The sequence below is a fragment of the Aythya marila genome, assembly GCF_965140915.1.
Source record: "Aythya marila genome assembly, chromosome: 3".
Lineage (NCBI taxonomy): Eukaryota > Metazoa > Chordata > Aves > Anseriformes > Anatidae > Aythya > Aythya marila.
Genome location: NC_139044.1, coordinates 4,778,418 through 4,799,337, shown reverse-complemented (window position 1 = coordinate 4,799,337; position 20,920 = coordinate 4,778,418). Strand labels below are relative to the sequence as shown.

The window sequence follows — 20,920 nt, the reverse complement described above, 5'->3', positions numbered from 1 at the left end:
TCCTGAAGAGAATGGTTTGATTGATTGGGCTGTCAGTCTTGTTTTTTTCTTTTTTAGATACGGACTTACAATTTTATACGTTAAAGGAATCTTGAGGTTTGAAGATACTCTTAAGGCTTCGCAGCAGGAAGATGCAGCATCGTAGTGTTAAGATACAGGAAATGAGTATACCTCATGGTCAGAGTATTCCCCTACAGCCCTGGGGAATAGGGAAGTTGGGAAGGAATCCTAATGGAGAGACAGCAAGACTTTGTACAGAAGGACAGTCTCCAGTGGCCTGCAGCTGAGAGATGTAGAGAACCGTGGACACGACTGTCCTGCGTATCGGGAGAAAGACAGGTCTCTTTTGTATGCTGCACAGCTGGAAAAGGGGAATCACGCAGCCTTATGGCATGATGCATACTGCGTTTGCCAACTTCTTTCTTCAGAATGTAATTAGACTTGGGCGAGGAATAGGGAGACAAAAGACAGGATTTCATTAATATTAATGGACTTGCTATAGGAGAGTTCTTCTCGTTGACAAGATAATGCACAGCTTTAGCATAGCCTATTTCTTCAGCTGGCAAGGATTCCAGAATCCTCCTTGTGGAAAATGTCCAGCTATAATGTTGTTTTTCAGTGTTCAAAATGACTCCAGAGGGAGATGTGGGTGAAATCCTGCTCCCTGTTTTAGTCAGTGGTAAAGCACCCACTTCCCTTACTGCCTAGGCCTTCCATCCTAATTTTCCCAGTATGTGCTCAGCCTTAAGAGGACATTTAAGCTTTAGTTCAGAGTGAACATGGAGCTCATTAAGTCTTTTCTCCCTACCAAGGTCAGCTCATTAATCAAAATGGAGAACTCGAGCCTGTCTGGAAGGAGCTCAGGATGGAAAGGAGATGCGAGCCCAGAGGACCAACATGAAGCACAGCAAGCTGTTTCTTCAGATGGAGGAGTTAAAAAGTCAAAGCTCAAAAGGACAAAAAACAAAGGGGAAAAGGAAAAAAAAAAAAAAAAAACTGATTCTGGATAATGAGAAGGTGCTTATCAGAGGAAATGTGGTTGTGTTGATGCATGCATGCCAGTGTACAGCAGTTTTCTTCCCACTTCTTATGCTTGCTCTGAAGCAATCTAACTTTGAAATATATACAGGAAAGGTGGCTTTTTGCTTGTTTTCTGTGTTGGGGAAGATGAAAAAGGACGAAGGGACAGATGTGGCACCCTTGAAGTTGTTGGGGGACAGAGTTTTCCTTAATGTCCATTGACATTGGATAGAGAGAGACAGCTTCTGAGTTTTATGCAATGGAAAATAACTGATGTGATCTTGTGGAGTTCCCTTTATGAAAGAAGCAAACAAATTCTGTATGAACTTTGTATCTGTTACAGCATTAAAAGAAATACCGTGGTGTTGGTAATGAAGATGTATTATTCTTCCTGGCAAAACACTGGAGGAAGTGGTTAAGACATCCTAACATTTCACTGCTCTCCGGGGCTGTGAGTGTGCAGGTCACAGCACTGCTCTGTGATTAGAGGGAGTGGGACCATTTTTTTTCCTCTAGCAAGTGAAATCCTGAGAACTGAATCCTTGCAGTTCATGTAAAGTCAAAGGTAGGCTTCTTGCTGGGAATAAGATAGCTTGAAAATGAGCAGCTGAGTGCTTTTCTGCCACATTATCCCTCTTTCACTGGGCTGGGATCAGGGCCTCATCAGCAGTTATTCACTGAACCATTGCGCCGTGGAGGACTTGGAGAGCTGAGATGTTCCAACCAAGTGACCTTCACTTTCATCATCTCCAGTGCTGCAGGTGTTGTCAGAACTTTGCTCTAAGAAAGCATATTCCCCCAATTAATCTCTTATTAAGTCCCTTGAAATCTGTGGTGTTGTCCCTGGCATGCAGTGAAAACAGAGCACAAGCTGCTGTAGTACATTTGTCCTCAGGTTTCCTGAGTCGAAGTGCAACGAGATATGGCCTAAAATGAACCATTGTTTTAACAATGACATAGTTATTTCCTTTGCAAAGAGTCCTATTTTTAATTATTTTTTCCTTAATCTTTCTATTTTATTCTCCCAATGTTTACAGTATATAGTACAATCCCTCTTGTTAGAATTGTTCTTTGTGTGGCTGGGAGGTAAGCAGGCATGTCTGCAGCGAAATGTCTGGGATACTGAGTCCAAAAGGCTTGTGCTACAGGAAGTTCTAAAACAAAAAACAAACCTGAAAGACTCCATCATAGTTCCAATATAGAAAACGACCGTATCCTTTGGAACATAGCCTGTGTTTCTATTCTGATAGGATGTTTTTTAAAAGAGGATACCTTCTTTTTGAAAATCGTATATGCTCCAGCAATGGGGGGATCTTGATTTTGATTACTGAAAGACATGAAAGAAAATCTGCCACTGGCAATGCTTTTTTTTTTTTTTTTTTTCTTTGTGACTGGTTGACTGGTTTTCAGTTTCAGCCAGCTCTGCTCTCCTGTAAAGCCAGTGGACCCAAACCGACCTGTGTGACTACACCGAATCCTCCAGTCTTCAGGGAGGCTGCCTTTCATGCATACCTTGAGGTGGTACTGCTGCTGAAAGAGGTTCTCTTGGTCTTTTTTGCCTTTATTCTCATTTCTCCCTTGCACTGGCACAAGCAGAATCTGGTGAGGGAACAAAGCAGGAAACTAAACAGTGAAAACTTGCAGAAATTTGAACAAGAGAAACTGTTTTAAGGAGTGGGAGAAAAATAGAAAATCTTCTCCCTCACATGCTTTTTGGGTGGCAGGGGCATATATATATATATATAAAAATATATTTATATATATAAAAAACATATAAGTATATAAATATATTTATATACAAAGTAAGAAAAATGTTTGGGATGTGCTCGTGTATTATGGCTGAGGAAAAAAGACTTCTTTTTGCTTGAAGCAAACTCTTCATTCAACTGTTCTGTGAAACCAGAGTTTGGTAAAAAAAAAAAACGTTTGCACAAGTAGTTTAGCAAGCATGTCATGCTGCCTCAGCCCTTTGTTCTCATTTATGGAAAGTGAATCGTGCATACTTACATGTTTGTGGACACAAACAACAAATAATTTATCAAGTTATGATCATTTCTGTTGTTTTACAGGATGCTTGCTTGATGGAAATAGCAGACCTGAGGGCCTGTGCTGAATGGGTAATGTATGAAAATGACTCTCGTGGTGGTGAGTTAAGTTGGAATACAACAAAAAATGAAAAGGAAGTTCATTTGTTTTTCTGAGAATCCCATGAAGCACAGAAGTTCACAGAAGAACTGTGTACTTCAGCATCTTTGTGCTGTTGTTTATGTATAGTGTTTTATTGAGGTTTTGAGAAAAGTATTAGTTCTTTTTTTTCCTCTTGAAGTTATCGCATCATGGAAACTACTTGGTAGCTGCAAGGTGATTTACAAATTTTGCTGTGCAGTTTCTTTATATTGTTTTGAGCTCCCTTTTGAGAAACCATAAGGAATCTCATCTGCAGGCTAATTGCCATGAGGACAGCCTTTGCTAATTTATCCTAATAATTGCCCCTTCCAGAACTACTTCTGCCTGAGGGATTCAAAGATTTTTGCCAGTATTTTAGGAGTCTTCTGTGTCAATACACAGGTCTTGCATGAGAACAGTGCAGAAGGTCCTCTGGAAGACTGCATGCTGGAAGGCCCCCAGTGTACCTGGGCAACCCACTTGGATTTCCTGCCCCTTCAGCTGGCTGCCAGCAATAGCAGGGGATGGAAGGTCCTTTAGGATGTGGCAACTCTCCTGGAGAGAGGACTTATGCAGGGATTTGTTTCTTAGAAGCATCTTCCAGAGTGAATTTTCTTTTAACTTGGTATTAAATCAAGTGTATTTGACAGGTAAACAATGGCACTGAGCTCAGTCAAGTGCCATTTTAGCATCTTGTTGGCTGGGCATTAGGGTGAGGAGGTTAGATGATAGGCTTTGGCGTTGTACAGTCTGCTTGGTGTCTGAAAAAGAGCTAGCTGTTGAACAAAATTGAGCAACTTTTTCTATTTAAAGAGAATGTACTGCCTCAACAATGCTAAAGGTGTTCATAGCTATGGGTATTTTCCAGCTAATGCCATTTGGAAATAACCATGTCTCAAGCCAGTGCAGAATGGCATTACTGTATATTATCCCTGTGTTTTGTGAGTAACTTCAGAAACATAACAAGCTTAGAGGATGCTGTTTTCTCTAATGAGTTAATATATTAACATGTCTGGTTTGGTAGATAAGAATGGAAAATCGTTTGCTTCTGGAGAAGGTGGAGGAACTACAGAAAGTCCTTGACAAAGAATCTCCCTCACACAGCTTGGCCTCAGCTTTTGGTGGAAATACAGGGATATTAGCAATGTCCCAGTGCAGCCCAATGGATATTGGGTCAGGTATGTAAAATGTACACGTGTTTTGCATACCTGTGTTCAGAAACATGTAAAGACACTGAATAGGTTCATTCTTCCCCAGATTTCATATGTGGTTTTTGGCTTCTGAAAGGAACAGTGCAACTTGGTTTCTTGTTTTGAAGCGTTCATTGTTTTGCGCGTGCAGTTAGTGAGGAATGGGTGTCAGTAATAACTCTAGCTGTTTTCATCAATTCAAAAAGTCCAGATACCCCCCTCAGAAGCCTCTCAACCCCAGGAGTGAAGTTGCGTGGCTGGTTTGAAGCTGAAGGCTATTTCTGTGCAGCACTGAGCTGCCTTTCAGTGGGAAGGAGGCTGTGTGAACAGGGGAGCTTGTGTGCTATGAAGGAGCATGTTCTCAGGGGAAGCAACAAGCTGGAGCAGGCAAACAGGTACCCAGACAGCTACCCAGGGAGACTGAAACTCAGCCTCAGCTTGCTAGGACTGAATGAAATTAGCATTAACAGAATATGAGGAGAAGGAAGGTTTCAGCCAGGAATCAACTACAAATCTGGTCAACAAGGGAAATGGGAAATTCTCACCGAAAAAATGGAAGGGACAGTTTTACAGGAAGTAATAGTTTGTGCTAACCTTCAAAGTGGGTAACTCTACAAACTTCTGCAAAATTGCTTAAATGATTAATTGCTAAATATCTCAGCTCTCTTATATTCACATGTTTCTGATCCAACTGCCTCAGGAACTCTCTCAGTTTTGAATTATCAACTTTATGAACCAACTCATAGGCATTTCTTCATAATTTTAGGATTTCTTGAAGGCAGATATACCCTTTCTTGACTTTCAGGCAATAGAGTAAGTAAAGATGTTCTGACACTTCAACTTTTATTCTCATCTAGAGTGAGCATGGTAGAGTTTGTATTAAAAGTTTATGTTAGGAATTTGAGACCACAGGTTCCAGAATTTGAAAATGTGCTCTCTGTTCCTTCTGGAGCTGATTAATAAGCACATTTTTTAATTCTAGCTTTAAAGAAACAGGCTTTTGCTGTCTGAAGGATTTTCTGAAAAAAAAAATGATTTATTGCAGTGTATTTCCTGTCATGAGTAAATATTACTTTTCTATTGAAGCTTTATGACGGATTGCTAGGCTGAACACAGGTATGTAAAGTGCGTGTACATTTTAAATATTATTGTTGCTTACCACAAGCTCTGGAAAAGCATAATGTAGTAAAGGATGTTTATGGACTTTACAATTTTTAAGTTTTGGTTTTACTAAACCAGAAAATCAGATCAACTTGTTGATCGTTGGCTTGTCCTCTGCAACTATATTGCTGTAAATGCCTTTGGAATAAAAATGAATGAACTAATTAAACTGAGGCCAAGCAATAATTTGTGAATGTCTTTGTCCTTTTAGGTATTGCTTATTGCTTTACCAGCTGTGATGATGCCCTCAGAAGTTCCAGTGCCTTCAGGTATAAAGGTGTTACTGGACTGAGCTCCACAGAGAAGAACTTAATCAGAAAGGAAGAGATGCAGCAAGAGCTGTAAGGACTGATTTTTGTTTGTTAGCTTTTACTACTTAATACAAAAGGAAATTGTGTTTATATCCATTCTAGAAATCGTACAGTGGCATGAAACATACACTAAAAGCATAGCAAGTTATCAGAAGCCCTTCACAAGAACCGTGTATGTCTGTTAGTGTGGAGGGATGTGTTTGAAAACAGAGTAGTGAGCTGAATAATGTGATAATGGCAGGGGTTGTAACAGCTCAGTATGCTGGAAACCAGAATTTCCTACCTGTGTTGCAGTAGGGTTACTTACTGTTAATCAGTAACCTGCTTACTCTTACTAACCTTCTTATTACTAACCTGCCTAGTAACTATTGTTAGTAATCGGCTTGTTAGTAAGCCCTAACTATTAGTAGCAAGTCTGGAGCTGTGCAAAGGCAAATACATTTGGTTTTAGTCTTGTTGGCAACTGGCTTCCATGGTACCTTATCTGTTCACGCAATTAAACACAGTCTTGTTGCCAGTCTTAATTGTCAGAAAAGAAAACTGTTTCTTGCCTGTGGACATCTGTCCTCCCTGTACTGCAGCCACTTAAGCATGTGGGGGATTTTCCTGTGTCTAATCCTTGGATGCAGCACTGTGAGACACTGATTATCATAACTGGCTACTGCTAAAAGCGAGAAGTCCTGTTTGTTCGTCCCATCCTTTAGCCTCAACCACTCCTTTTGGCTGGGCTAATTTAATGACTTAATTTGACTCGGAAGGGTCTGCAAAACAAGGAGGAAAAGATGGGAAGAAAGCTGCCCTTTCTGGGAGTTCAGCTGCCCATGAAAGGATTAACGTTGTGGGTAAACATGATGCACTTCCTCTGAAGTATGCGGTGATGCCCTGTAAGACTGGATTGGGGATTTATTTCTGAGTTTGTGCACACTTAGCATGCTGGAAGCCTCTTAATGCTGTTATTCTGTAATACAAAACTAATATCTAAAGCAGTCCATCAGGTCCCACAACTTTCTTTGTATCTGCGCAGTTCACCTCACACGATCCCTGATTTTTATGCTTCTACATTTGACCGATGGTCTTTTTAGTATGCAAGTAGGGAGGGGAATTTTTCTGATACTATTGTAAGCCTTAGTTTTAAACTGGCATTTCTGAAATACCTTGAATTCCTGTTGAAGAAAGAAGCAATTTTGAGTTTTGCTGGCATATGCAAGAGCTTTTTTTTTTTTTTTTTCTCCTCCCAAAGCCAAGTAATTAGCAAAGTACATGTATTATACAACCAGAGATATAAAACGGAAATTCCACTAAACATACCTCAAGCCATTTCCAATTTTATCTGCATGTTTTAAGTTAGTAAGTGTGCATCTGCCATCTCTTGTAATCACGGACTAGTCGGTCTTTCTGGACAAACGTATTTGGCATACAAACCTTGTTTGACAGAAATTTATGGGCAAATCTATAGACATACTTTCAGAAATAGTTCTTAATGCATGGTTTAATTTTTTGGAGTACCTGTATCTGCTATACTGAGGCAAACATTTTGCTTTCTGCCATTCTGAAAGTGTGAGGACTCTAAATGAGACAGTTAAATCATTTCAAATTAGTGATGACTTTAAAAGTTTTCTTCAAAAACAATTTTTTTTTTGTTAATCTGTTTTTCAGCAGCTGTAACCTTGTGTGTAATTCCAATATTTAATTCAGGAAGGTAATGATGCAATCATTTTTCCTTAAAGGAAAAGAGAACGTAACCTCCTGCTTGATGTTTTGGTAATCATGAATTCCAGAAGATGGTTTCTAGAGGAAGTGATACCATATATACAAAGAAAGCTAGAGAAATGCAGGGGAGATTTGGAAGTCAGAAACTGAAAGACAAACACCGTCCTGAAAAGAGGGGCTGTTGTCTGTTGAAAGCACAAAGTGTTGTCTAATAGTCTACAGTGGCATCTTTTCTTGCTCCCATACCCTTGTTGGATTCCAGCTGGGTGTTGTGCTTCCTGTGGCAGATGTGAGCAGATGCAAGGGGGGGAAGCTTAGTATGGAATTACCAAAAAAGGCTCCACCTTGTATTCAGCATTGTGAGAATTACTTTGAAACCCAGAAGGGATGTCTTCGCAGACTTGCTTGTACTGTTCTTCCAACCCTGTTGGAAATATTTTGCCTGACACATCCTTAGATTTTTAGATTTCCTTTTTATGATAAGAATTTGTGGTCAATTACCCGTTGCCCAAAAGTCATCTGGGTCTTTCTCCTTATAGCTTTAGGTGACAAATTCCTGTTACAGAAGTTATTCCTGCACTTTGAAATACTTATTTAAGAGTACAGTCTACAAAGTTATCCTCTTCTTCCCATGTGATATTTTTAATCCTTTTTAAATACACCTTCCTCATTTTCTTTGCAAATTTTTGAATATGTTTCTACTTCTGTGTTTTGGACATTAATTAAAATACTAAAGTCAGAATATTCAATAATCTGTGAGAAACTTCTGTTCATCTCTCTCCTGATAGTTTCTCTGAAAGCATAACTCATAATCTGTCCTTTAATGAGCTTCTTACCTTAAAATGTTTCTATTATATCATCCTTAGTGATTCAAATGAATTATTTTTCTCCATGTTAATTGCATTAAATAGATTTGAGTTCTGACAGAAAGCAGTACATATTTTATTCTGCTTTTCTATTGTACTATACTACATTTTGGTAATTTACCAAAACCTCTCATCTGGATTTGAATTTTTGTGCTGAGGTTACTGTATTTTTTTTCATTAAATATAGACATCTTCATTTAAACATCATTATCCTTTTAGCTTTTTCTTGTCTCATCTACATTTTAAATCATCCACCTGACTGTGCTGGGGAGGGAAGACTTAGTTTTTAGGCCTGCCTACTGTTCATCTCATGACAGTATGGTATCCACACCTCTTTTTATTGTTTAGTCATATATCTGAAACTTTTGTTGCTGTACTTGCTTCATGAGATTTAATTCATCCTGACCAGTCTCTCCACATTTTGTTCTTTCATGTGACTTTTCATTGCTATTTCATTCCTTTTTAAATCCTTATTGGAGTACTTATCCCCATATATTTTCTTAGAGTATTATTTATCCATGCAGTATTTTTTTCTTGCTTGTAATGCTACTACTGAATGTTTTTTTTTTATTTAGATTTCACATTGCTTTCCTTTTCAACATCTGTGCTTCTCAAAGTGGTTGCCCTAATGTCTCAGAGTTTAATATTCTTTTTCCAAATTAAAGAATCCTATGTATGTTATTGTCAAATGAAAACCCCATCTTTTCTTTGATCATTCTTGTTGAATTCTTCCAGTCCTATAACAAATAAATCAATCCCTTTTAAGATGGGAGGGCTAGGACTGCTCACAGTATTCATGCTGGAATTTATTTTTTCCAGTATATGGTATCGTATAATCTAGGAATATTTTTTTTACCCTCACATGCATTTATTTGCAATTGCTAAAAATGAATGATATCTACTCTTCTGTCATTCCACTTCATAAGATCACTCGGCATGTTCTTTGCAGTCAGGTGAATTTAATCATAGCATTGAATACTCTGTGGCCTCAGCACTACAGATCACGTCTGAGTATGTTGAACAATTTGAATCTCATTGAATGTCCGCTGATAAGTGCATTTACACTGTTAAAATTGACCTTTTCTTCCCTGATGGCTCAAGTGATTACTAATTCATGAGGACCTTTCTTCTTGTACAGTAAGGCTGGCTTACTTGGGATCTTTTAATGGCACATTGTCAATTAGTTAAACCATATCAACTGGATTTCCTTAGTCCATGTGGTTCTGCTTGGCTCTTTTGGACATGCCAGAAAAGTTGAGGCATAACCTCCAAAAGCTGTGCTTAACTCTTCCTTGTTATATCACAGTTATCCATGTGTTCATTAAATCTGTTCTTCTGAAGATTGTTTTTGCTACCTCCTAGTTCAAATGAGGTTTTCAGTGACATTTCTTATGCTCTGTCTTCCTGGCTCAACAATTATACATTTATGTTCTTCTGGAACACTCACTTGAGTGTTCCAGAAGAACATAAATGTATAATTTGTTAATGTGTTAAGATTTTATAAACTGATTTGAAAATTCTTCAAATAATCTCTATATGAGAAAACACTCTGAAGCTTGTCTGCTTTCTTTCAAAACAAACAAAAAGTTGTTTCCAAAAGAGATGCATATCAGTAATATGTGGCTATAAATTCAATAACATATTGTACAACTTTTCAGAATTATTGTATAATAACTACCGCAAGCTAACCAACCTTGAGTTTATATTGTGGCGTTGACACGTATAACTTCATTGTAAACTAATATTTTAATTGTGAAACAATGATTAATATTTTAATATAAGATAAATATGCAATGGAAGTTTTATTTAAATAAAACAAATAAGTTTAGAATTCATATTAGTTAGGCCACACTTCAAAATAAATTAAAAAAAAAAAGAGAAAAGATAAAAATCCAAACACTAGGACACAGTTTCTCAAAGTATGGAGGAAGAAATAATAGATTTAGTTAGTGCTTTTACATGCAGTTTGGAAGGAAACCTGAGGAAAACAAACAACACTCCCCTTCCCCAACCTAAAACAAACAAAAAAAGCCAAACCCATATCCCTAGTCATTACAGATGCTTTTGCAAACTCGTTAGTTTTAAGAAATATATTTACTATTCAATGAACGTGTTTTGAGTGCTTGTGCAAAGTCATAGTATACTGTTCTCTACTAAGCAGAGAAAGCTTGTTTGAAATCCTTATTTGTGGTTTGTTACATAAATGTTTTCTTCTACTTTCTTTCCTAACACTGCATTTGACAGGTTAGCAGGAAAGCTAGTAACAGTAGGAGAAGCCACTAGCGATATAAATAGAGGGGAAAAACAAACAAACAAAAAACAAAACTAAACTAAACTAAAAAAACGCCAACTTGCATGTTGTGTTGTGTAGTAGCTGAAGTCCTGAGTAACAAGTGTGTGAAGAAAGGTACTAAAGCACTTCCTTAGCAGACTTCCATGCAACTACAGTTGGTGAGATGTAAGGTTCTCTTTTTAAAGTATGCTTACTCTCTCAATAAAGAAACTTAATGTCGGCATTTGTTATTATGGTAATGAACTATTTTACATGATCACAGGAAGAGCTCTTTAAAACAAAACGGAGGGGAAAGAACACAATTTTCTATCCTGGTTAGGTAGTAATACAAGATCTGGTAGCATAATGTGTTTTTTTTTTCTCAAGATATTCTACTGACTTTTCTTCTACCTCACTTGTCTACAAATGTTAAAAAGCTCTGTAAGAGTTTAAATGACTCCTCTCAGTGTATTTTGGTGCATCTTTTTTTCTTCTCTATAGGAACAGCCTTCAGCAACTGCGACGCTCTTTGTATATTAGCTGAACAAAACACTGAAGTTGATCTAACAGCTTGTTTCCTCCAAAAGGAGTCACTTCTTTTCTGGCCCTGGCACTCCTCTGACCCATCACTGAGCCAATTCGGCTTACTTAAGTGGGGAGAGAACAAGCTCCCTGGGAGCAGGAGGGAGGAACTGCACAGATGAATTTGGCCATTTTGTCTAACTGCAGTTGTCTTCCTTACAGCTGCTCTGCTGAAAACAATGAGAGGTCTTGCACAACAAACCCTTGCCAGTTCATTGCCATCCTAGAAGATATTGCAGGAACAGAGCCCAAAAGGACTGCGATGTTTGAGCCTGGGAGGCATTGATAATAGCAAATTACTGCTCCAAAATCTCAGCTGGCTTTGCCAGTACACAGAAAAGCTGAACGTGCTAAGACCTCAGTAGTTAACAACACAGCATGCAAGACATTATTTTTAACCACTGTTTGGTGTTAATTTTATGAACCAAACTGCACTAATGTCACAGAGGTCTAAAATAAAGAAGATGAATATGAAAGTAATTTTCTTGGTGGAAAGGAATAACTTGATCTTTCTCACTGGAAAATCAACAAGGTTTCTGTGCTAAAAAGACTGCAAAGCTAAGAGCTTTAAATTCACAAAATTTCATATCAGTAGCAAAAAGACAAATTTTTCTTTAGTGTCTATTTCACCGCCAGCAATGAAATAGGTTCCTGAGCACCAGCCTGTCCTGTCTGCCTGCCCTTCAGTCAGCTTCACCATCACTGGCTTTCTCTTCCGAATCATCACTTTCGTATTCCTCATCCTCATACCCAAAGGCACCCTCATCAGCTTCAGGGTCGGACTGACCCTCTTGCGGCTCAGGGGACCGGTCGGACTGAGAGCTAGGTCTTGACCGATTCTCCTCCTCATCTTCCTCCTCCTCCAGGGAATGGTCACGTGGAAGGCCTGCCTTTGCTTCCCCATCCTCCTCTTCACAGTGTTGGTCAGAGCTGGGGCTGGCCTCCCCTGTGTGGCAAGGCTGCTGAACGTGAGGGCTGGCTCTGGTCTCCTCCTCGTCCTCTGCCTCACTGGATTTACTGTCTTTTGTGGAAGCTCTGACACCTTCTCTCCTCTCTTCCTCCTCCTCGCAGGACTGCTCAGCCTGAGGGCTGATGTCAACTGCTTCTGCTGAAAGGAAGGATTCCCTTTCTTTCACTTTATCCTTGTTGGCTCTGAAAAGACAATTTGTATGTTATTTTTATTTTCAGGTAATGTGTTTTAAAGTAGCTTTTAAAGGATTACGCCCTTCAGGTAATCTAGGACAAATCCTGGTAGACTTGGCTGGGGCGTAATCGGTGAAGGAAAAGGGAAGGGGGGATACGAGAGTCTGCTTTTATGCTAGAAAGTAACAGTATTGCTTACATATATATTAATTTTTCCATTTATTTTTCATTTTTTCCATATCTAATTAGATATTATGTCATAATATTGAATGCATATTGAGAAGTATTTTTATAAGGCTTACTTTAAAAAAACAGTAAAAGTAATGCAGTATGAAATGACTTCTCAGCAACCTGCCAGAATTTTTGGTAAAAGGAACCAACCAAAAATGTTTCTTATTCTTCATTTTTCTTTGAAATGCCTTGTGTGTAGCATAACCAGTGCTCTCCTTGGATTTACGAAATGATATTTAATTCAGGAAAAACAGTAAAATGTACAGTAATGCTACCATTAGTATTACTAACTACATCCAGTAAAATATTTACCTGGGAGATACTGCAAATAATTTTCTCAACACTGAAAATGACTTTCTAATTTCTAGATAAGTAGTGGCAAAAAAAAAAAAGAAAAAGCCTTCAGTAATCTCTACCTTTCTTTGACATCAAGACCAAAATCTTCAGTATTGGAGCATCCTAGCAATTTAGTTGTTTGTCCTTTCTTTGAAACAAACTCTGGACATACCCCCAGAGCTCTCAGTGTATTAGAATAATGCTTTTCTGCAGCTATTCTGGCATTTTTCTGTAGGAAAAACACAATGGTTAAGTATTATCTAAATGCATTAAATGGCCTGTCTTCAGATACTTTTGTTTATTAATACTCAGTTTCCTTATTTGCATCTGGCAAGTTGAATTATTAACTGCAGGGGAGAATGGCAAAACCACATGAAAATTTTATACCAGGTTTTCCTCCTTTTTCCTTTACTAGTTTAAATGCAGATTGCTCCCTGCACCCACTGGGTAATGAAAAGCTCTATATTCTGTATGCTGTTACTGAGGGAGGAGGAAGAAGGTGCAGATAGGAAAAATCAGAAGTAGTTTTCCTAGGGCTTCTCCCTTCCCCCTTCTCCTTCTGTCTTCCCTCTGGGGGAGCTGCTGCTCAAAAAGATGGTATTGGTTTACCCTCTTACAGTGCTCTCTGATGAATGGCCTAGATCTGTATCTCTGCCTCTGAAATGGAGGGGGTGAACTCTAGACCTCCAGGTAACGCCTGAGTGAGGAGGACTTGTCCAATCTGCATTAATGTTCCTGCCCCTGCAGTGGTGCCAGACCAACGAGCACACACAGAAGGGACGAGGGAACTGGTGAGGTACAACTTGGTATCTCTCTGTGTTTGTCACACAGTCAGGGACTACACTACCACCACGTGGTTGTAAGGAAATGGAGAAATTAAAATACTGCATCTCAGCTTCACAGTAGTCATGAAGAATGCTTGAGTTCTCTTAGCACTTTTCCCAACTTAAACCTCTCATGTTTTTGCTGTATGCTCTTGTTTTATTTACAGCTGTGTTATAATTGAATCAGATGACATGTTTAGAACAGCCACCTCTCCTCCCTGTGCAAGCCTGCCGTGAACACTTACAGAAAAATAATATTTATACAGAGGTGGAGCAATGGAGATTAGAATGGACAAATACTGGCCTAAAAAATAGTGTTCAAATACCTTCTAAAAATGCTTGACTGACTACAAGTGCTATACACAGTAATTGAAGATGACATTGAAAAGAACGGAGAAGCAAGACAACCTGAGTGACTCTTTCCAAAAGCAATGGCCTTTGGTTTACTCTTTCTTCCATTTCTTGTAACTCTTGCAAATATTCTTGCATTCTCTGCTTCTCATAATTCCTAAGGGAAATACAACAAATGATTATTGTCTATAATAGAAGAAGTAATTTCCTACAGCAGACGGAAGTTGAATTGCTTATGACAAACTTAATGTTGTCCTACTTAAAAATATATAAAAGATAAGTTTTTTTATGATGGAAGAATCTTTTGCTATTTTACCAACCCCTCTTCTCACAAGAAGGGTGGCTGTGTTCTGGATCATAGTACCCTTTTTTCCTAGCTGCTTTGTCAAGGTCTCAGTGTGGTGGGATGACAGAACCGTTGCTTCGTCAGCTGAAATGATAGCTCAGGTCATAGCAAGTCCTTGCTAATCCAGCTAGCATGGGCTGTAATCCCGTGTGTGTGACAAAGACCCTGATGATGCACTGTTGATTCACATCCCTTAAGGCTTTAACAGTGGCCCCATAAAATTTGGAGCTAGTTCTTGCAGATCTAGTTCATTGCCTCAGTTCTAACACGGATTATTTTGTCAGGCAGTGTGGGAACACATGGAGCCAGCTCAGGGTTGTACCTGAGCTCCCAAGTTCTTTGCAACCTGGAGTGCTGGCAAACGAAGCAGAGGACATGTCAGGGGCTGTAGCATGAAGCACCACAGGACTCACTAATTAGCTTAAGCATAGCTGAAGGGGGGCTGCACAGGCCCTGGAAATAACATGTCTGTGTTCACGTGGTGCTGCACCTCAGTTCCTAAATCTTACTGGTTTGATGTTCATCTGCACTGGGCCAGCTCTAGTGTTACCAAGTCAGGCACTGAAGGGCGGGTATGAGAGCTCGGGGACATCTCTCTTCCCCGCCTCCTCTTCCCCTACCACTCTCTGAATATGGCTGTGCATTAAGGCAAGTTATTTACCATTTTAAGGGAGTGAACTTCATTGTTTCTACGTGCTTGCTCTCTCAGAAGGCTTTCTACAAACCCAATTATCTGTTAGAAGAGCACTTACATTAATGTACCTTATTACCCAGCCCATGTTGCAATAAGCATTATCAAGTTAAGCACTTGTACCACCCTTAATGCATCAGCACTAGGGAAGGAGTCTTGCTTTGTAATAGCATCATTTTATGTGCAGAGAAGAATTAAGCGTGAGTTTTTTCACTCTACTCCTAAAATCTGATTAAGCTAAATACTGTAATGTGAAGTCTGCTGTTGAATGAACTTAAATCAAATCTGTAAATACACCCACTGTCTTTCCTAATTCTCCACCTTGCTGCTGTAATTCAGGTTGCTTTCTGCTTCTGTCCCAGAGTCAGCAGATCATCTGCCCAGGCACGATTGCCTTATAAAGCTCCTGTTATTAACAGTACCTGCTGGTCATGTCCAGAAAGCTTGAACTCTGACTGACACAATAATTAGAAGGGACTGTCCCTTTTGTTCTGCATCTCTACTGATGCATCTCTGCTGTCCAGGACCCTACCTAAGCCCCACTTCTCCTAGACCATTGCTGTTTCTTCTCCGTGCTTTGGCTTCATCTGTCTTTGGACTACGTGGCAGCTTCCTGCTTTGCTGTTGATACAAGTGCTAAACTCAAGTCATACTACTATTTTGCTTTTCTTTCTGAAGTGGGGAACTATTAGGACAAAGAAATGAATTGTGCAGCCATATCAACATCTATCAACCCAGCACTCTCAATTACGCTACACCTTTTCCTTACCTTTTTTTAAACTTAACTTTCATTGCTACTCGGTACGTCAATTTAGAAAAGACTGGACTCTCCCATTAACTGGTCTGTAACACTATGAAGTAGAAGGTATAGACTGAGATATTAGAATGGGCAGCAGTCTTCCCAGTTGCAATACTAAATTTGGCCACATTTGTTTTTAACTAGCTGCTGGTACAGTGTATAATTTATCAAATGAGTAATTACATACACTTAAACTCTGCTATTTTTTACATTGTATGCTTAACATACAATGTAAATTCAGAGGTTCAGGATTCAGGGGAATGAAACAAAATACCTGAATGTTTCTAATTTGGATTTAGACATCTGAGCTAGGCTCTGATGTGGGTCATTGGCCTCAGCCCGAGCTGTAACAATTTTCTGCAGTTTTTTTGTTCTTTGTTTCTGCTTTGTCCTGTTTCTTTTTTGTTGTTCTTCCAGCTTTCTCTTTTCCTCAAGTGAATTCCTGGGTGGAAAAATAAACTAAGACTGAATTCATTTGGAAGCAAGAGCAAGACTTCAAAGGAAGTTTTGGTAAAGGAAATTCAAAGGAAAAAAAAGAGTGAAAACAGGGTTGGTGTAAAAGGGCACGTGATACACGCCACTGTAAGGGATTCAGGTGTAACTTGGGAAACTGCAGTCATTTGTCCCTTTCCTGTGGGCACGTTCAGAAATATGCACTACTGGTTTTGGAAAAATCAAATACTAATGAAGTCCTGTATGCAATATTTTAGTGTAAGGACTTAATTATAGTATAAAACTTAATATATTTAAGTCTCATATTCACTGTACGGAAGAATTAACGACATCTGTAGAAGTACAAAAGAAGTCTACTCTAAGTATTTATAAAATGCAGAACATCACTGAAGTGGTCACCTGATGGCTTGTAGCCTTCGTTGTGTGGATTGAGTGATTTTTGGTGATTTAGATTCTCCAAATCCCGAGAGAGGTGAATTTGCACCTCTCATTTGAGGTTTACGTCTTGGAGAGGCGTATGGCCAGCGCGTTTCCTTCAACCTTTCTTCATCCTCTTGAATGTCCCTCAAAATCTTCCCCTTGTTTGAAGGAATGTGTGGAGTACGAAGATCAAATGGTTCACAGACTGTAAGGTGTTTCACCTGTTTTTTTTGCAGGAGCCGTTTCTGAAATTTCTGGTGGAGTCGTTCAAAATCTGGAACATCTGGTTTGATCTTGGGTTTATGTTCTGTCTCCTTTGGTTCCATGCACTTGTGTTTCTTCTTTTTATTGGTGTTCTTTAAAGCCAGCCTGCTGGTGGGTAGGGATGAATTACGCAGCAACTCCTCAGCTCTCATTCTAATCCTAATTTCTCTGTAGAGCTCTTCCTCCTGTAACTTGTCATTAACAGCTGGACTATAAACACATTTAGGAATTGGTTTTGCTTTGAATGGTTTTGGTTTCTTTTCAGGTGTGGAAAGGTCTCTTAATTGCATTTTCCTAATTTCATTCCTTTGCTTCTCTCTTTCAATGAATTTAAATGGCTTCTGAGAAGCCAAGAGCTTGAGTTTGCTTCTCTCTTTCACAGACTTCCTGCGCTCTTCATTTCTTTGTATGATTTCATGGTAGAGCGGAAGGAAGACTGCAGCGGGCACTGGGTTAGCTCGGAATTTTTTCTGACACTCTGCTTCTTCCTCCAGCTGCTTCTTCAATAAGTTATTTTCCATTTCAATCTGGGACTTTGATTTGACATTCTGTTCTTTTTTTCTAGCTTCTCGAATGGTCATCTGGAAAGGCTTGGGCACAGTCACTTTTGGTGACCATGCCTTCTGCTTCTTCCGCGTCGTTCTGAAGACCGGCGAGTTTGGTAAGCCGTGTTTGGTTCGGGCAATGTAGTCTTCCACAGAGAACCCATCCCACATTTTTTCAATCCGTTGCTTAGCAAATGACGATGATCCAGTTTCACTACCATTTTCTTCAAATGCTAATTCTTTGTCAGACCCACCAGATACACCTGAGCCTAAGGAATCGCTTAAGTCAGAGTCGGAGAAGGATTTGTGCAAATTTAGGGGCTGATATGAGCTCTTCTCCCAAGTTGGCCTTAAAAAAGGGAAGAAAAAGAAAAAGAAAAAAAAAGCTGTTTTGAGTCCAGTCCAATATTAATGCAAAGCCAGCGACTTCCATTTTCAATATCATCATTAGGAAAAAATGAACAGTGCTGGTGAGAAGAGGAGAGAGGAAAGAGAAAAGGGAACATTGGACACTGACACCAGATCATAGTTTTAAAGAAGTTCAGATCACAAACAAGTCAGCATAAGGAAAGGCACTGTGCTTTACTAAACACATTGCCAAGTCCCTGCTATGTACACATTGTAGATCTCAAGGTAAATAAGCATTTTAATGATTAAAATTAACTTAATTAAATTTTCTGTAATTATCTGCTTATAGGAAAGGGGGAGAGTAACATTTTCCAGCTGCAGCAAAAAACTGCTGTATTTACTGGTGTCTGCAAAGCACTTGAGAACCTTCAGGTAAGAGGTACCCCAAAACTTACCTGCAACACCCATTAGAAGCAGCATCTTTCCTGGCCACAGGCTGTACTCCTTTTAAATAGAGTTTATTCCGATACATACTTTCTAACTTTGCCATGGTCTCCACATGGGCATTCTTCAACTCTTCTAGCTTCAAGTAATATTCTTGATTGGAAGTGCACATTTTGGAAAAGTCTATCCAGTTGTCACTGTGTCCATGTAGAGGGAGGGTCTGTTCTCTGTCAGTATTTGAAGCCACGTCAGGAGCATCCTAGAAGAGATTTGTAAATTTTTCTGATTCTTAGGATAAAGAGCAACAATGTGTTTAACATTGCTTTATTTGTCTAATGCATGAAGCACTAACACCACATAGATACCTGGATAAGGATTTTCACGTGAGTCACATGGAATAATCTTATTGTATAATAATTTATATCCTGAGGCTACTGAAGTCTGTCTCTGTAATCAATGTGTTTGTATCAGGAAATGAGATCAAGGATTTATCAGAAGAAAAAAAGCTTGGCCATTTTGTTAAAAAAAAAAAAGTGTAATCCTTCCTTGCTCAGTACACAGCTCTAAAAAAAGCCTTAAACCACAAACCACCCTTCTGTGTCTTCCAGCACTCTGAAGTCAAGTCACTGGGTGCTGTATGAACGCTGCTTTAGCCATTTCTGTAACGTGCTGTGCCGTGAGTGGGATCTGCACAACCTTCAGTTCAAACAGCGCTGGGCAGCCCGCCCTTGTGTGGAGGTAAGCATGCTGCATGTTGGCTAACCCTTCGGAGAGCTTGCCCAAGTTTAATAACCAGAGTTGTTAAACCCAGGTTAGGCTGCATTAAAAAGGCTTCCTTTGCATTACGTTAAGCGCTGCTTAAAGAAGCTACAGGACCAGTTCCTTCACCTAAAAATAGCACAACAAACAGCATAACACCCTTCCACACTTTTTTTTTTTATTTTTTCCTTTTCTTTGCATCATCCCCCATCCCCCAAGCCCCAAACCCTTCCCCCGGCTTTCGGCACTGCCCTTCCTCCACCCCTCTCAGCCAGCAGCTCCCCCCGGCCGCCCTTCCCCGCTCCCCGGGCCCGTGCCGGCGGTACCTGGGCGGCCGGGGCCCGGCTGCTGGCGCCGGGAGGGGAGCGGGGCCCGGGGGCCGCAGGCACGGCTGCCATGGCTCCGGCGCTGGGGCCGGGCCCGGCTCGCTCAGGGCCCGCCTCGCTGCGGGGGGAGCCGGGATTAGCGAGCGCAGGCGGGGCCCCACGCCTCTGCCTCGCTACTGCCAGAAATCCCAGCCCTTCACAGCGTAAAGACACCCGTGAAAAAACGACGCCGCCGGACACAGCGCCTTGGAGTCTTGTCCGCAATTGGAAGCTGGAAGCGATGGGCAAGCCCTCACCAGAGCTGGCACCCACACTGGCAAAGTCAGTTTGAGACGTGTTTGCTGTAAGTAACCCCGTTATGAAGTGTGATTTGTACTTTTAACCAGGCAATAAATAACATGCACAGAATGCTACTGTCCCCATTGATTGTCCCTTTATATATATATATCCTGATTTATATATATATATTCTGATTGTCATACTTAGCTTTAAATCATAGCAAAGTATTTCAGTAGCCAGTCAAAAGAGCAATGGAAACTTAAAAGCTACAGCTCTTGAGGAAGAAATGTAAGTCAGGAAGTAAGTTCTTTAACCAAAGAGGAACGTGGCTGTTCTAGCAATAATGAGAATTAAAGGGTTAACTCACAGCTCAGGCCTGAGTAAAATAATTTTTAAAATATTCAAAATTATAAACATTCAAAACTGTGAAATGTATTTGACACAAACTAACTCTTACTTGCATGAAACCTGGGGAATCCAGGGCTTTCCTGGTAGCTGAGGTAGGTTACAGCTCTCCCTACTGAACTGGCTCACCTACGTGCACTGTGCTTGCTCCTGTGCTAATGCACAAGTATTGCAGTACTGCCTTTCTCAACAAGGGCAGTTATTTCCTTTAGATACTAACAGAAGGTAATGTTTATTCTATGAATTCCTTCATAGAGCATTATTTGCATCAGTATAAAAATGTATAGTTGGTAATTTGACTTCTTCCTGAGTTTGTGTATATACACATGTACATTACTTGAGCTGTCCCGTTTCATTCCCAGGCTTTTCCTAAACAGAAAGGGGAGTTGAACACCATGACAGAAGAAAAAAAAAAAAAAGAACAATTAAGACCTAAATATTACAATAGAGTGCTGCACTGGGTAACCAAAACCAATTTTAAATAAAATTTCATGGAAAGACGTTGTAGGGTAGTATCAGAAACCAAAGCAGTCTCCAGAAGACAAAGCATGGCAAGGAAGGTGATAGTATTCTTACAGCTACAATTCAAACGTTGAACCAGATCTAATGAAAAGTAAGCACCACTCCACTGTGGATAACTCAAGGAAAAGCAATTCTAAACTACTGTGGTAATACAGT

At 39.8% G+C, this 20,920-nt stretch overlaps 1 protein-coding gene across 3 annotated transcripts; it reads right to left on the bottom strand.

The window, feature by feature from the left end:
- Positions 1-10,038: 10,038 nt before the first annotated feature.
- Positions 10,039-19,631, bottom strand: FAM161A (FAM161 centrosomal protein A). Of its 3 annotated transcripts, XM_082758176.1 has the most exons (7): positions 19,559-19,631; positions 18,485-18,732; positions 16,852-18,030; positions 16,274-16,441; positions 14,221-14,320; positions 13,069-13,217; positions 10,039-12,430 (listed from the first exon to the last, which is right to left on the bottom strand). In XM_082758176.1, exons 1-7 carry the CDS (start codon positions 19,628-19,630, stop codon positions 11,962-11,964), a joined length of 2,385 nt encoding a protein of 794 aa, XP_082614302.1. In that variant the 5' UTR covers position 19,631; the 3' UTR covers positions 10,039-11,961. The 3 variants fall into 3 exon arrangements, with proteins under 3 accessions (XP_082614302.1, XP_082614303.1, XP_082614304.1); XM_082758177.1 differs by lacking the exon at positions 16,274-16,441; XM_082758178.1 differs by lacking the exons at positions 13,069-13,217; positions 14,221-14,320; positions 16,274-16,441.
- Positions 19,632-20,920: the final 1,289 nt, after the last annotated feature.

Bases quoted from the DNA above. Each gene is read 5' to 3' on its own strand.
- FAM161A (XM_082758176.1), bottom strand. From the start codon at position 19,630: ATGGCAGCCGTGCCTGCGGCCCCCGGGCCCCGCTCCCCTCCCGGCGCC. The intron at 18,031-18,484 runs GTAAGTTTTGGG...CCCTTTTTTAAG, and splicing joins GCTTCTAATGGGTGTTGCAG to GCCAACTTGGGAGAAGAGCT. The intron at 14,321-16,273 runs GTATTTTGTTTC...TATTTCCCTTAG, and splicing joins TCCAAATTAGAAACATTCAG to GAATTATGAGAAGCAGAGAA.